Below are 15,768 nucleotides of genomic sequence, written 5' to 3'. Positions count from 1 at the left end.
ATTTGTTTGAAAGCTTCTTTTCTACACAATTTGATGGTCAACACTGGACTTCTTAAGTTTCAGAAGTCCCTTACAACTTCAGATTACAAACGTTTATAGATTTGACCCCTGTAATAACAGCGACATGGAAAATAATAGCAGGCCTAAAAGGTCATCTGTACTAGTTAATTTTGAAGAACCAATTTCAACAAAAACACCTGGAAACCACAGAGCCATTTGCAAGCACTGCAGTGCTCCAGTCTGTGGCTCCATCAAGGCTACTTCAAATTTGGAAAGGTATCTACAAGTAAGTTAACAGACAGGACAGTCTTCTATTTTGAAAACCATCTCTTGATGGTATTATGCTACTGATATTTGATATCATCAGTGTTGGGGTCACTACTCAAGAACGTGTAATACAAATTATTCACTTTAAAAAACAAAGAACACAATGCATTACCTTACTTGTTATTCTCTATGGATAGTAACTCAGACTCATTACATTACTGTAGAGCAACACAGCAAGAGCTTGGCATATAGCTCATAAAGGGCTTAAACACACCTTCAACTCACAACACAACAACATTAATGTGTTAAATTATTCAGTTACAGCCAAATGTGAGGAGTTACCCCCAACACTGGATATCATATGTGTTTAAAAGCATGCAAGCACACTTTTTACTTATTAGCTATTGTAAATCAAGAAAACAATTCTTGTCAATTGTGGAATTAATAGAAATATGTGTTCTCTTAAAGAGTGATCTACATTGAGGTACTTTTTTCCTACAGAAGAAACATCAGGAAATCTTGATGCACTGTGAAACCAGCGGTTACACAATCCAGCCAAACCAGAATGAAGATCATGGTAATCCTTCTGAAACAGCAAGTTCCAGCTCTAAGTGGTCACCAACTAATAGACTACAAGTTCCTCTGACTGACAGTGAAAGTTGAGTCTGCCTCCCCAAAAGGGAATGCAACCATGAAAGAAACGCCCAAAACTGTTTTCCTACATGAAAAGTCAACCATCTTCCATGCCAGCTGACACAGTCCCATGTGAGGTCCCTGTGTACTTGAGTACCCCTTGTCTCACAGAGGATACTGATCCTTTGGTCTATTGGAGAGAAAACCAAAGCCGTTTTTCTGCCCTAGCTCAACTTGCATGTAAATATCTTGTCATACCATCTTCCTCTGCACCTGTTGAAGAGAATCTTTAGTGTTGCAGGAAAGATATTCAGAGCAGAACGGTGCAGACTCAATAATAAAGCATTTGAGGAGCTATTGAGAATTAGATGCAACAGTGTTGCTCAGTGAGTTTTGCATTGGAATAAATGATAACTGCATTTGCAACGACTTTGTGTTATTTGATTACTTTGAAATCAAAACTAATTTAAACAACATTGAGGGGGTAATTTATTTCAAGAATTTGATCATTATATAATTTTAGAACAATGAATGCAGGGTTGAGGAGTGACTAGTTACGTGTAATGAAATTATGTTATTAAATTACTAAATTAATGTAATTGTATTTAGTTGTATTACTGAGGTAAAATGTGTAATTCAATTAGTTACTAATCAAATTAGAAGGAAATTGCTTTGCATTGATAAAGTAATCTAAATAAAGTAATCCAAACCACATTTATAATGGGTAACTATTACAGTAAGCAATTACATTAATTGTATGAATGAAAATGTATGTGAGATTCAACACATTTTTTTTCTGTTTTGCGACTGTGTGGCATTTCTTTGAATTGCCATGAATTTTATTCCACTTCCTGTGGGGCGGAGTCAATTCAATTCAAATTCCAATTCATGAATTGAATGGAGGCCAATTCTGAATTTTGCACAAGCCTGTTGGACGCGTCCATCTTAGTTTTCCGACCGGAATGCGGTCAACTCAGGTGTGACACCATTCCCAGCTCTGACATCCCTCTTCCGAGGTAAATGGAACGCAGCATTACACCTGTAAGTCAATGTGGTTTTCAATCTCAAACACTGAAGCCGCGGTCACAATAGACTGTGAGCATGCAAAATTTAGACGGATACTCCCAACTGTTGTAATATGACGTCACACACTGCAGCTACTTTTTTTTAAACATAATTCAATATTACATCCAAAATGTAAATATAAATAATTCTGCTCCACTTTATTGCAATACCGCAAATTTCAAGTTTGCGTTCTTTTAATTCAGCTAAGGGGTCACGCCATGAAGAATCAATCTTCTATTGGTTACACAGTCTTCAAGAGTAGCAAGGAAATTAGCTTAATTCGCATGCATCTGCTTGCGTTTCCTGTCGCCCGCTTTCGCATGTGTATGGAAGTCGCTGAAATGAAAAGTGTAGTGTGACTGCCCCTTAAAACTGTGAACATACAGTAAAAATCATTTATTAAAAAAACATGCCTCTTTGTATCATTCCGCTGCCCTGCGTCTTGGCGTTTTTAAAGACAAAACAGTGCTCTGTGTGAATGGCCTCTTACTCGTGTGATCGGCTAAACTGCTTATGTGTCTTTTTTTGTGTCTGAACTCTGGACTGGATGTGGATCCAATTAAAAAGCACCAACTCCTCAATATCCTTTTGCCATGCTCAGGGAATTTCTAAACGTGTTTAAAACCTCCAGCCAAACAATTTGCCTTGTCAAAACGCCCTCCTCTTTCTCGCCTTCTCCAGCTCACTGTCTGTTTGTCTCCCACTTCTCACTCATCGCTCAGATACTCCCATCTGTGGAATGCAGAGAGCTGTCCCTATGTCTCAGGGAGCAAAGGTCACAGCACTGGCCCTCGTTATTTCCCCTAAAGTTATCTCAACATGTATTCCTCTCAGCAAAACGGAAACATTTAAGCTTGCACGTATTCGCCATGGTTCAGTTTTAGCATGAATTCTGTTATGTAATGAAATAAAGTCTGAGAAGAGACTAGAGTATGCATGCTGATATCAGTGAAATTAGAGGTCTTAGTTGGCTGTTTAACAGAGAATAGGAAGTATTCCCAGCATGGAGTTTAATGTCTCATAATAATATTTCTAAAGCAACTCAGGGGAACTGTGTTGGAAGACGAAGTGCTGACTTGAAAGCATGTGTTTTGTGTGATGATGGATTATGAGAAAACAAATAATATCTTAGCTTATTTGGCTTGGTTTCAACATCATTTGATCATAAAATGATGCTGCGTTGCTCGGTAACTAATCTACTTGAAAAACTGGTCCTCTAATAAGGACTGCACTGCACAAGAGCACACGATTAAAATAGATACTGCCATGGCATGATATGAGTTAAACAACAGCCTTTTTCTTAATTTTGTGTGTGGAAAAAAAGTGAAAAACAACACACATTACAACAGACGGAAAACAATACTGTTATAACTGTCACTCACTAACTGTGCAGTGACATACAATTGAATATATGCAGGATTACCAGTTTTTCACAGTGATACAAAATTTTCTGCAAAACATTCTGTTAAATGTATAATTTTGTATTCCACGCAGGAAAGAAAGGGATATGAGAGTACATGTGGACAGAATTTTCATTTTTATTGTAACTAAACGTGATCTAATTCTGAACAATAGGCTTAATGATAACAAATTATTAGGATTCTTTATGGCACCGTTTAAATTCATTTTTAATAACATTAAAGAAACATTCATTATATAGGCTAATTGAAAACAGACCAAATTGCTATTAATATAAATATAAATGCAATGGAACTTTGATTCATATAGGCTATGTCACTATTTCTACTGTGTTAATTGCTTAGCCTATTTATCAAAGTTTTAGTAAAGTGCCTCCTATCTAAAAAACTGTGATCCCTGTGAACAGCAGTCTACATCTGCAGAAATAGGCTATAACTTCTCCCAAACTGAGTTTCATTTAGCATTTTCTCCAGGAGGCGGCACGGCAGTCGTTAATGGAAAAATCACTCCGGAGTCCGGGCTGACGATATGATTATTAGTTCCGTTACTTTCTTTCTTTCTTTCTTTCTTTCTCTCTTCTTTCTTTTCTTTTCTTTTCACTTCTCTAGCGGGAAGCGTCTCTTCTCTCCTCCTCCTCACATCACATCCGGCTCAGTTTCCAGAGCAGTTTGGACTCAGTTACAGTGCGGCGTTATGAAGTCCGATTCGTGTAAGCGAATCGATTCGAGCGGACGGTTCGTTTTTGACTAGACTCACTGATTAATTTGATTTGTCGCCTAATATTGTTCGCAAGAAAATCCGTTGTGGTTTTTTGAAGTCTATAACGTGTCAGAGAACTGTTTAAAAAAGTTGTTTAGAAACAATTTACCTAATAATTGTAACAATTTGTGTATGAAGCACGCATCCTTTTGCTTATTATTTTTGTGCGTGTTTAATGAAATTAATTAAGTCAATTCAATGTGTTTTCGTTTACGTTACTTCACTTGTGACAGAATTTGCGTAAGTTACGCTTCTATCATGTCACTTACCTTATTGTACTCCCAAAGTAGCCGACTGATTCACAAACGCTTCGCGATTTGGTTCGGACGAATCATCAAAAAGAACCGGTTCATAAGAACGGCTCATTCGCGAATCGGACATCACTGTTACAGTGAGTGGAGCAGTTTTAAGAGGCTGCTGTGGATCTGCTGCTGATATGGAGACTCTTCCCATCCACAGACACTGATCGTGCAACTTTAGTGAGCTGACTGGACGGATTACGCACTTTCATGGCTGCTCTCCGGTCACAATAACAACTCCAAACATGTCCAAAAGCCTGAAGAAGAAAAGTCACTGGACTAACAGAGTACACGAGATAGTGTTGTCCAGGGGTCCGAGTGGTGATCTTGGGTTCAAGCTGCAGGGAGGCGCGGAGAATGGACAGTTCCCCGTTATTGGAGAGGTGAAACCGGACAGGGGCAAACTGCAGCAGGACGATTTACTTCTGGAGGTGAATGATACTCCGGTGGCCGGACTGACCATCAGGGATGTGTGGGCTGTGGTCAAGCACTGCAAAGACCCTGTCCGGCTGAAGTGTGTCAAACAAGGTTAGTTTAACTTTATCTATCTATCTATCTATCTATCTATCTATCTATCTATCTATCTATCTATCTATCTATCTATCTATCTATCTATCTATCTATCTATCTATCTATCTATCTATCTATCTATCTATCGTGTTGTTTAAAGTTTCACAACTGCTTGGACTCGCGTGTGAAAGTTGTTAGTTTGTTGCTATAGAAGCGGAGTTGGTGTTTCTGGAAAGGGGGGCGTGTCCATCGCCACATTTTATTTTTATTTTTTAATGCTCGAATAACAATAACATAAGAACATTGCCAAGGAAATGCATGCAGATACAAAATAAAATAATACATAATGTCTACATAAAATTGACACATCCTCACACATCTTACAACAAATTGAGAAAAGTTATATTTAATAATAATAGTAATAAATAATATTTTTAAAAAATCTAAAAGTTATATAAAAATATAACCAATTCACAAGTTGCTAAACGACATGACAAGTTGTATTAATACAATAACATACATTACAAAAGCTTCTAAATAAATGGATTTTCTTTAAATATTTCTTCATAATATTTAAGGAATCGTTTTTTTTATTCAATTTCAAGTGTCCATCGCTACAGTAGCGCGTCCTGGTTATGATGTTACATCATCTTCACTTTTACAACGTCATCGTGCTGCTGTATACCATATTCTATTAAACTTCTAGCTACATTTACCTAAATTGTGCTTCTTCTTTTTTTTTTGTTGACACTGAAGGTTTATCTTTCCGTTATCCTTCAGTTTAGTTTGTGTTATCATCAGGCTGTAATCTGGGCTTTGTGGGTGTGCCACGGCTCTGAAATACTTCATGACATAACTATTTCCCCAAAAGGCCTGTATCTGAACCTCACAATCACACTGTCATGAATGATGCCAGTTTAGTTAAACAAAGTGCCTTGTTCTTTCTGTTTAGTAACAGACCCATAATTGTAAGCATTCTAGCTTCTTTAAGATTACTGGTTTAGCACGTGTTTGTGTGTGTGAAATATCTTCCTTTGACATAGATTTAGCATTTTAAAACCCACCTTCAGTAAATGTCTTCTAGATCAGGGGTTTAGAAATGTTTGATCCAAGGATGGACCCTCAAGTAGGACAATCCCACGTAAGGGATCCCTTCCTGAAATATAGTATTTGTTGTTCCTAATGTTAAACTTGAAATATTAGTTTTAATCAGTAACATCAAAAATACTATAATCCCCTGATTTAAAACCAGTATGTATTGTTAGAAAGCAGAGTGAAACGGTAATAATGTAGAATTTGGTAAATATTCAGAAATAATTTTTCTGAAATTTTCTGTGGACTTCTGTGGAGCCTCAGTTGAGTAAAATATATAATTCTAAATAGTTCACAATAACAAAAAAAATGTCCTCGTATATAATAATAATGAGAACCTTTCTCATAAATATGACTTTACATATTATTTTCAGAAAAGTTCTCATAATAATGTCTTAACGTCTCATAATGAGAAACTTTCTCATAATAATAATGTTAACATCTCATAACAATAAGAAACTTTCTTGTATTAATGATTTAACGGCTCATAATGAGAAACGTTCTCATAATAATGACTTATCATCTAAAAATAATGAGAAACAATATTAGAAAGCAGAATGAGACAGTTATTATATAATCTTTCCCCTAAAATTTACTATGGAAGCCTGTTTCTGCCTCAGTTGAGTAAAAATATGATTATGTAAGCAATAACAATGAGAAACCTCACAACAACGACTTCACATCTCATAATAATGAAAAACTAAGTTATTAAAATGAGAAAGTTTCTCATTATGACATGTTAAGTCATTGTTACTAAGTGTAAGTCATAATTATTAGATTATTAGATAAAAATTCTCATCATTGTGATTTACAGAATCATATTTTTACTCAACTTAAATGAAAACAGGCTTCCATAATGACCCCCCCCCCCCCCCCCCCCCATCTCAAATACATGATTAGATGCTTGTATTTTATAAGCGTCCCACTGCTCTTGGCATCACCAAAATCTTCTGTTGTGAAGTTTTGGCTTTGGATGATTATCGTTGAACATTGAGATCAAAGTTAGAGGCCCTGCATTTCAAAAAGAGGATACATTTGACATTGCTACCTTGTTTCATTGCCATGACCCTTGAATTTTGCTGTAGGCACAATAAAACCAAGCGATCAATAACTTATATGAAGCACTTTCAGTTACAGCACTCAATTTCAAGTCGCATATTTTAATTCGCCAACTCTCACCTCCCCCTTTCCCCTTAAAGGGATACTCCACCCAAAAAGGAAAATTCTGTCATCATTTACTCACCCTCAAGTTGTTGCAAACCTGTATGAGTTTCTTTCTTCTGCTGAACACAAAGGAAGATATTTTGAAGAACGATTGCAACTTTGGTACCATTGACTTCCATAGTATTTTCTTTTTCTACTATGGAAGTCAACAACTGTTTGGTTCCAATCGTTCTTCAAAATATCTTCCTTTGTGTTCAGCAGAAGAAAGAAACTCATACAGGTTTGCAACAACTTGAGGGTGAGTAAATGAAGAAAAATGCTTGTTCAGCTTTATAGAAGATTTGTGCAGCAAAAACAAACACACTTTATACAAAACCTTAAAAATATCCAAACCCCATGGCCTAATAGTGGGAAGTAGCACTTTTGTAATCAGTGCTTTTGTGTCTAAATTATGCCTTTCACAGTTTTTTTTTTTTGTTTTTTTTTAATTTGACACCTATTTGACTTGTATTTAGTAGTTGAAGGACATTTTTTTTTTTAAGTATGTTTAAATCATGACAGCTCTCTGAGAGATTGGCATGGTAATGGATATGGCAATGTTACTGTATTTGGTCTTGGTGGACTATATCTGTTACGGTGCTTCTGCTTCTGCTTCTGCTGTTGATTATTTCTGCTGCCTGCTTCTACAGAGCAAGCATGGATTTGCTACTGCCATTAGATACACAGACATGCTGCTGGGAACATACTATGTAAGATATGTTGCTGCTGCTGCATAAATTGACATAGATAAATCCCGTAGCAGATCTAGGCAGGTGGAGCTGGGGGAGGTGGAGGGTTTCAGAGGAACTCTGATAGCGCACTGCAGGACTAGCCTGCAGAAAACACTGAACAACACTATTTAAATGTTGACCAAGCAATCGCATTGGCTGCAGGATCAGGCCAATCAGCTTGTGCCATGTGGTCATGATGCGATAGCTTGTAGATTGTATGTAAAGGGCCTACCTCTATCACCCTGTGGACTCTAGAGTTTCATGGCTTAATATATATATATATATATATATATATATATATATATTGATCTGAGTTGAAATATTTTATTAGCTCTTTAAACGCATACGTCTTTAATACAGTCATTCATATCACTTATTACAAAGGATTTCGCTACATAAATAATTATGGGGATAAGATCTATTGATTTCAGATTAAACTGTTTTAAAACCGTACCTGTTTGTATCTCATAATCCAACAGTGTACAAAACAATAGTCACAAAATGGCAGCAGCTGCGTTTGTATGAAACAAGAGAGAGCGAGTCCATACCGCTGTGGGAATAACATACCGCTGGATGGCACGATTGACCAATCAGAATCAAGTATTCCACAGAGCTGTGTAATATGTATATATATATATATATATATATATATATATATGTGTGTGTGTGTGTGTGTGTGTGTTATATATAGTATCTACGATTTCATACTGGTAGTTAAAAAGTTTGAATTTTCGTTGAAGCGTTTCATGTAATATTTTTCTTTCTCAAGTGCAGTAGCAGGGGCCTACTTGATATTCATTGGACACAGTAGTAGGGCAGACACAAAACTGTGGTCGGTGTGGTCAGATGCCTAGGTAAGTACCCTAAGATGAGATGTCTGTAGCATTCATCTGTGAAATAACAGGTTGTGAAACACACACACACATTTACACAGCCTCCTGGGATGACCTGGCCAACTTTTTGATGTCTGGGGTTTAAGTTATCAGCGAGACCGTTTGGCGAAATCATTTTTCATATTACTTTGAAATGCTGCAAGGCGACCTTTAAATGTAGTTTTGTTACAATATCATAATTATGGCACTGCACATTATTGTATTTATGTTTCATTCATCCCCTTGGGTAGGATGATATGAGGTTAACATAAATTATCATCTTTCAGCCGCCAGTTATAATTGTAAATTTAATTTCAGATTAGAAGATGTAATTATAATCATGCCACTGAATTGATGTGTTAGTGCGCATTGCTTCTGGTCATTTTCTCTCCTGTTTCCTGTATTTGTTAACCCTGGACTCTGTGTTTGATGTTGCTCTCTTCACCCACTGCTTGACCTACCAATCATAAAGCATTTAGGGCCAGTGGTTGGCCACATGCTAGTTTAAACCACACCAAGAGGTCTGTATAACTGGGATGTGACATTGCATAGATAGCAAGTACACATTTTCTGGTACTCAGCTCATGGGGGTTGGCAACCTTAACTAGAAAGCGTTATTTAAGATAGAAAAAGCCTTGTGATGGAGCCGGCACCACAGCAACCGGAAAGCATGAGATCATACTAGCGTGGTTGTGGCATCTATAAACCTAGGCAGTTTGACATGAGTTTAGATCGGTTTCACCAGGCTGAATAAAAAGAAAAAGACTATGGCTCATCTTGCACACTTTGTGCTATCTACATGAAGGGTAGTTTAAGTAGTCTGGCTTTTTTTAAAAAGAGGTGTGCTGTTACTTTAAGTGACCGGACTGGAAACTAGTTGTGACTTGATTATTTGAATCTGTTCACCAAAAAGATCTGTTCAGATTCATTTATTTGTCCTTTCTGCGGGTTACTATTACATTGTTAAATCAGTAGGTGGTGAAAAGTGTCTTGTGAGTCATTGTAGGTCAGTGTCAGAAAGAATTTGCTTTGGTAAATCTTCATTATTTTAAAATTCATAAAATCCTAAAATTCATAATTATGGCATAAAATGTTGAAATTCTGAGATACTAAATGATAATTATGAATTTGATGTCAATGATTTTCAAGATATATTTCAATAAATATGAGATACTAAGTGTATTTTTGTATTTTCCAAAATGTGTTTTTCATAATTATATTTGTATAATTATATACAATTATATTATATTTATATTTATAATTTTGACAGTTTGTCATAAAAAGTCATAAGATACGAAGTCAAAATTATGATTTTTATGTTTAATTATAATTTAACAAAGCATTCATTTTTTAAATTATGAGATACTAAGTTGTAAGATTAAAAAGTCAAATGTTTTGTCGTAATTATGACTGTTTATCTCATAATTTCAACTCATGTTCAAAGTCATAATTATGACAGTTGAAATTATGAGATACTAAGTCATAATAAGATAAAGTTGAAATCATGAGATACTAAGTCAAAATTATGATTTTGATGTCATAATTATGATTTACCAAAGCATTCATTTTGAAATTATGAGATACTAAGTCATAATAAGATTAAAAAGTCAAATGTTTTGTCACAGTTATGACTGTTTATCTCATAATTTTCAACTAAAAAGTCATAATTATGACAAAGTTGAAATTATGAGATAAAGAGTCATAATGAGATAAAGTTGAAATTATGAGAGAAAGTCTTATTATGACATAAAAAGTTTAATGTTTTACCATAATTTTACCATTTAATTTTGATCTCATAATTTCAACTTTGTCATAATTATGACTATTTATTTTAAGTTATGTATGGATCTTCTATATAGCATCACTGCGAAAACCCCTTTGGGAACCTTTATTTGTTTGGAGTGTAGAATTGATTTTAAACTGATAAATATATTCATAATAGATTCATAGATCATATTGAAGCAGCTACCCGAGTAATATCTTTGGATTTGAGCAGGTTAGCAACCACCTAGAAATCACCCAGAACACCCTATCAGTCACCTATAGTAATGCCTTAGGATTCAGATTCAGAACACCCAAGCAACCGCATAACAACACCCATAGCGTCATGGCGGCGAGTATGTGCAAGTGCGTTTCACGATTTCTTCAGAAATTATAAAGTTTACTTTATGTTTATTTGCAGCGAACAGTGTTTGTTAATGGGAGCGCAGGACCAACTACAGAGTATGATATACTGTATCTCTGGGAATTGAGCAGGAATGGTTTCCACCCCGTCTAGACGAGTGAAAATGTATCTCATTCATACTCTCAATCTCTATAGCAGCCTGGCCATGAATCTTGAGTCGTCGTGTCATATTTCTATGTGGGTTCTGTCTCCCAGGTGTTTGCATGGCACCCTGGTGCTTGTGTAGTAATGCTGTGCATGCAGTCACCCAGAAATCCTGCAGTGGTCAGGAATACTGGACCTCTGGTGATCTGGAACTGTCTTCCGCCCTCAGCACTTTAGTTATTGTCAGTCTGCATGGTGCAACCCCCATGAGACGGGACGGAGTTTGTGTTAATGGAGAGTCATTACTCTTTAACACCTCCTCCCTCTCTTCATCTCTTAGTCTTTCACTTTTCGTTCAAGTGGGAAGTTCTCTCAAGGGAACCAGCTGTGGTGTTTTTAACTGTAGCAGCTGTGAGCCCACTTTTTTCTTCCCCGCTTTTTTCTCTTGATCTGTTCTATATCTAATACATGATCATAGGTTATACTGTATGACATTTCAGAGCAGAACGCACTTCAGGAGCTACTGTATGTAATTCCATTGCCTGAAGGACGGTTATTGCATTGCTCATTTTAATGAAGAATGAATGTTGCTAGGGCTAATTGAGCAATAGGATTTATTTATCTTTTTTCAGTTAATGTTTATGTGTTACTGGTGAAAGATTATTAAAAACCACTGGAAATTAGAAATAGCTATCCAGTGGTCTCCACTGAAGGTATGTCAAGCTGATAATAACAAACACAACCTGGACATGTAAAAAATGCAAATATTATAAAAAATCTGCATATTGTCTTTCCATTTCTGAGGAATTTCTGGGACAGATGAATATTTTGTATGTCAAGTACCAATTCATAATAATATAATATTTAATAATACTAATCATGTAAAGTTTTGTAATCAAGTTTCACTCTGTATCTAGCCAAAAAATATTTTAGCGATGGAATCATAGGTGTCATTGATCAATTTAATAAATAGAAAATACAAATTTATGACATTTTATGTTTTAAGTGTGATTTACTAAAGCGTGATTTTCGAATGAATGAGATACTAGTCATAATGAGATTATAAGAGAAAATATGAGAGAAATTATGAGAGAAAATGTCATAAGTACGACAAAGATTTTGTCATAATTATGAATTTTTATCTCATAATTTCAACTTTGTCATCATTACGAGTTTTATGTCATAATTATGAATGTTTAATGTGGGTCCTAAAGCTCTAGCCCGATCATAACCATTCTTTTTCCAGTGATATTCCCCTGAGCTTTTCTCTTTTGTAATGTCTCTCAGCCACTCGGATCTCCCTCTTGCTCACTCTCTCTCCTCCCCCATCATGAGTGGACACGCCCCCAACTGCTGATTGGCTACAAGTCTGTTGTGGTGCTCGGTCTTATTCACTTTCAACAGCATTTCTCAGAAATTGTTTACTGCACCTTTAATATCAATACTCTCAGTTTCTGTTACAGTTTTTCTCACTGGCTTTGGCACATTTTTACAAAACAGTGTTAACATTTTCTAAACTGTAAGTACAACTGTCATAACTGTTTGCTGCTGCTCTATTGCATGTCTGCAAAATGTAGTTGCTCACCCAAAACATTTAATTCATGCTTCAAAACCTAGTTATTGTGTCAATAATTTGGCCAATGCCACCAAAATGAAGTTTGTCATCATGTGATGCACATTGGTCAAAAAGTTTAGCTGTTTTTACACTGTTATCTTTTTAGCTGTTATCATATAACACATGTCTAAATAATACACTTACTGTAAATACAAAAATGTATACATTACTGCTGTAGCTGCTGCTGTTTTGGGTTGTATGACATTCCTCTATGTTCAAAAATTGTTCTGATTCTACTGGGCAAACTCCATATACTGTATATTCTTCCAAACTTGATTGGTTGATTAGTACGATTGTGATTCCTATTTCATTACAATGGCAGGGCATTTGCCAACTTAGCAGACATTACAAACATTGCATGTCAGATATGTATGGAATATACATGTTTGTCTGATAGATTTGTAATGGATCATTTTGCATGTGATGGCTCACACAATGAAAGAAGGTTTAGGCGTTGTAAATAGTTCGACAATTTCACTGAGAATCAACTCATCAGTTTTGATCAACAAGCCGTGTGCATTTAGTTATTGTGCAAATTGCAGACTATTGCACTTACTCTTTTACACACATGTTGCAAAACGCACATGATTCGATGAAATCAATAAGAAATTTAAATCTGATGCGAACAAGAAACTATTCATAGATCTGAACTTATTGTTTTGAGAGAACATTGGAGAATTGAGACAAAGCAATTGATAAAAACTGTAATATAAAAAAGGTTGAAACAAGCAGCATTTTCAGCAGAATTACAGGAAATATTTCAGCTTACAAATGTACAAATGTTAAACAATATTGTGGTCAATAGCAGAAAGCCTTTGAGTCAAAAATGTTATCAACCACTGACATTTACCACATGATTGGCAAATGGATAAATGAAATACAATTTTATCATTCAATTAAAACTACATTTTAAACCTATTTTAGGATTTATATATATAAATTATATTGTATTTTAATTAATAAATTATTAATAAATTCCAGGGTTTTTGTTGCCAGTTGCCACTCTTAGTCCTCTATAGTTTCAATTTAATGGACCACATCTCTAACAACATCTAATCTCACCCAGGATCAATCCATACAATAGTATTTGTCTTAACCAAATATCCTGTTTAAGTCACTTTGTATTGTATGGGAGCTCTGGATGGTTTCTCAGTGGCTTATTGGATTTACCTATAATTTGTTTGTGGCTGCTGTAGTATTTGTGTAAGAGTGAATCATAAGTGAATAAGGGCCAATCCAGTAAAAGCGTGTCTGAGTGGGCCAACAAATCAAGAAGATTTTCTGCCAGAGGATAGCACTGGCACTTGATTTAAAAAGACTTGAGTTACCTTTTTGGCATCATACGTGAAAGCATATGAAGTTATGTTGATAGATAGATAGATAGATAGATAGATAGATAGATAGATAGATAGATAGATAGATAGATAGATAGATAGATAGATAGATAGATAGATAGATAGATAGATAGATAGATAGATAGATAGATAGATAGATAGATAGAATGTGCTCTACAACTGTGTGTGTGTGTGTAGCTCCATTACTTCCTTACAGCCATGTCAATTTATCACTCCTTCATGGCTGTCTGCTTGTTCACATACCCTTACTCAAGGACGTATGATTCATCGGTCTGAATATATCCGATTAGCAGGTACATTTGGGTCGATTTTATTTCACTTTAAATTAAATCACCTGCAGAGAAAGACATTTGCATTACTTGGGACAGTTCAGTTTGAGTGGAACTTCGTTTTTTTACATATCCAAGTGTCCATCTCTCGTCATGTCCATTGCTGTGACGGGCATGAAGAAAATAGTTTGCCAGCCAAGAGATCTGATCTCAGTTCTGTGAGAGACATGTCGGAGTCAGGTTTCATATCTAGTGTGTCTCAGGTTGATGGATATCAGTGATAAGCAGCACTGTACAGAGAGAGGGATCATTTTGAGTGAAGCTGTCTTCTTCTGAGGCATGTTTGTTGAGGAAAGCGATTTTACAGTTGTATTTGTGGTGGTTGATTCAGATTTCCTCATGAGGCTGTTGCTCAAGGAGTCGGCAGTCCTCCGCTTTAATTTGCTATTCCTAAAGCTTGTAAGATCGAAACTAATTAATTTCTAAAACTGTCAATGAAAGTGCGACTCTTCCTCCCACAAGGGTGCTTTCAGTACATAACAGTTTGGCATCTTACTAAGGCTAATGATGGAGCAAAACCATGACAGAAGAGTCTTGGGAAACATGATTTCCCTTGTCTACAGTGAAGATGAAGGCTTTGTTTAGAATTATAGCGTACTTCGTACTGGACTGCCTAATGCAGTATGCATTGAAAATGTCACAATATATCACAATACAAAAATGCAAAAATATGTATCATGGATAGTGACAATATGTATTGTGTATAGTTCACCCAAAATGAAAATTCAAGTTTACAGAGTTTTAGTGTCAGTACTACATTAAACTACTATATATAATGTTGATTATAATGTATAATAATGCAATGGGGGAATATTTGTGGGTCCTGATAATGCCACATGTCTGATGTTACCGGTAAAACATGGCCTAGATTATTTTAAATATATTTAGTCAGAGTGCAAGCATATTCATCTAAAATAATTCAGTTTTCAGCTTCAGAATCATGAATATTGTTACAGCCTGGTCTCATTGTTAATACGTAGGTATTATACGTTATTTTCAAAGATAGAAAACGTACGTTTTTGTACGTTTGGATGGATGCTGAAACGTATAATATGGACGTATTTGCAACATTTAAACGTAACATTATTACGTTTTTACAGCTACAAAACGTAAACTATTTACGTCACAAAGATATCTGTATACTTTAATTTTAAAGATAAATGTAATTAAGATCCCTTAATCCTACTCCCAAAACCTAAACATATCCATTTTATACAGAATATAAAAAGGATAAAATGTAATGGACAGAGGTTAAATCAATGGCAGTTTTATTAACACTATAGCATTAAAATATATTTTGAGCCACTAATCCTAGTCATACCCCTAAACCTAGCAGCTACCCATAACCAT

The 15,768-nt window shown here is 35.6% G+C and overlaps 1 protein-coding gene across 13 annotated transcripts in view; it reads left to right on the top strand.

The window, feature by feature from the left end:
- The first annotated feature begins 4,467 nt into the window (after nucleotides 1-4,467).
- magi2a (membrane associated guanylate kinase, WW and PDZ domain containing 2a) overlaps nucleotides 4,468-15,768 on the top strand; it is a 251,809-nt gene continuing 240,508 nt past the window's right edge. For 4 of the 13 annotated variants that reach the window (XM_056247502.1, XM_056247501.1, XM_056247504.1 and 1 more), the window contains exon 1: nucleotides 4,469-4,970. In XM_056247502.1, the coding sequence (XP_056103477.1) occupies nucleotides 4,688-4,970 (283 nt within the window). In that variant the 5' untranslated portion in view covers nucleotides 4,469-4,687. Of the gene's footprint in view, nucleotides 4,971-15,768 lie in introns of all 13 variants that reach the window. The other 9 variants (XM_056247506.1, XM_056247505.1, XM_056247498.1 and 6 more) reach the window with 5 other exon arrangements.

This window comes from Rhinichthys klamathensis, unplaced genomic scaffold, assembly GCF_029890125.1.
Source record: "Rhinichthys klamathensis goyatoka isolate OS25496 unplaced genomic scaffold, OSU_Roscu_1.1 h1tg000048l_1, whole genome shotgun sequence".
NCBI lineage: Eukaryota > Metazoa > Chordata > Actinopteri > Cypriniformes > Leuciscidae > Rhinichthys > Rhinichthys klamathensis.
This window is presented reverse-complemented; position numbering and strand designations above follow the sequence as displayed.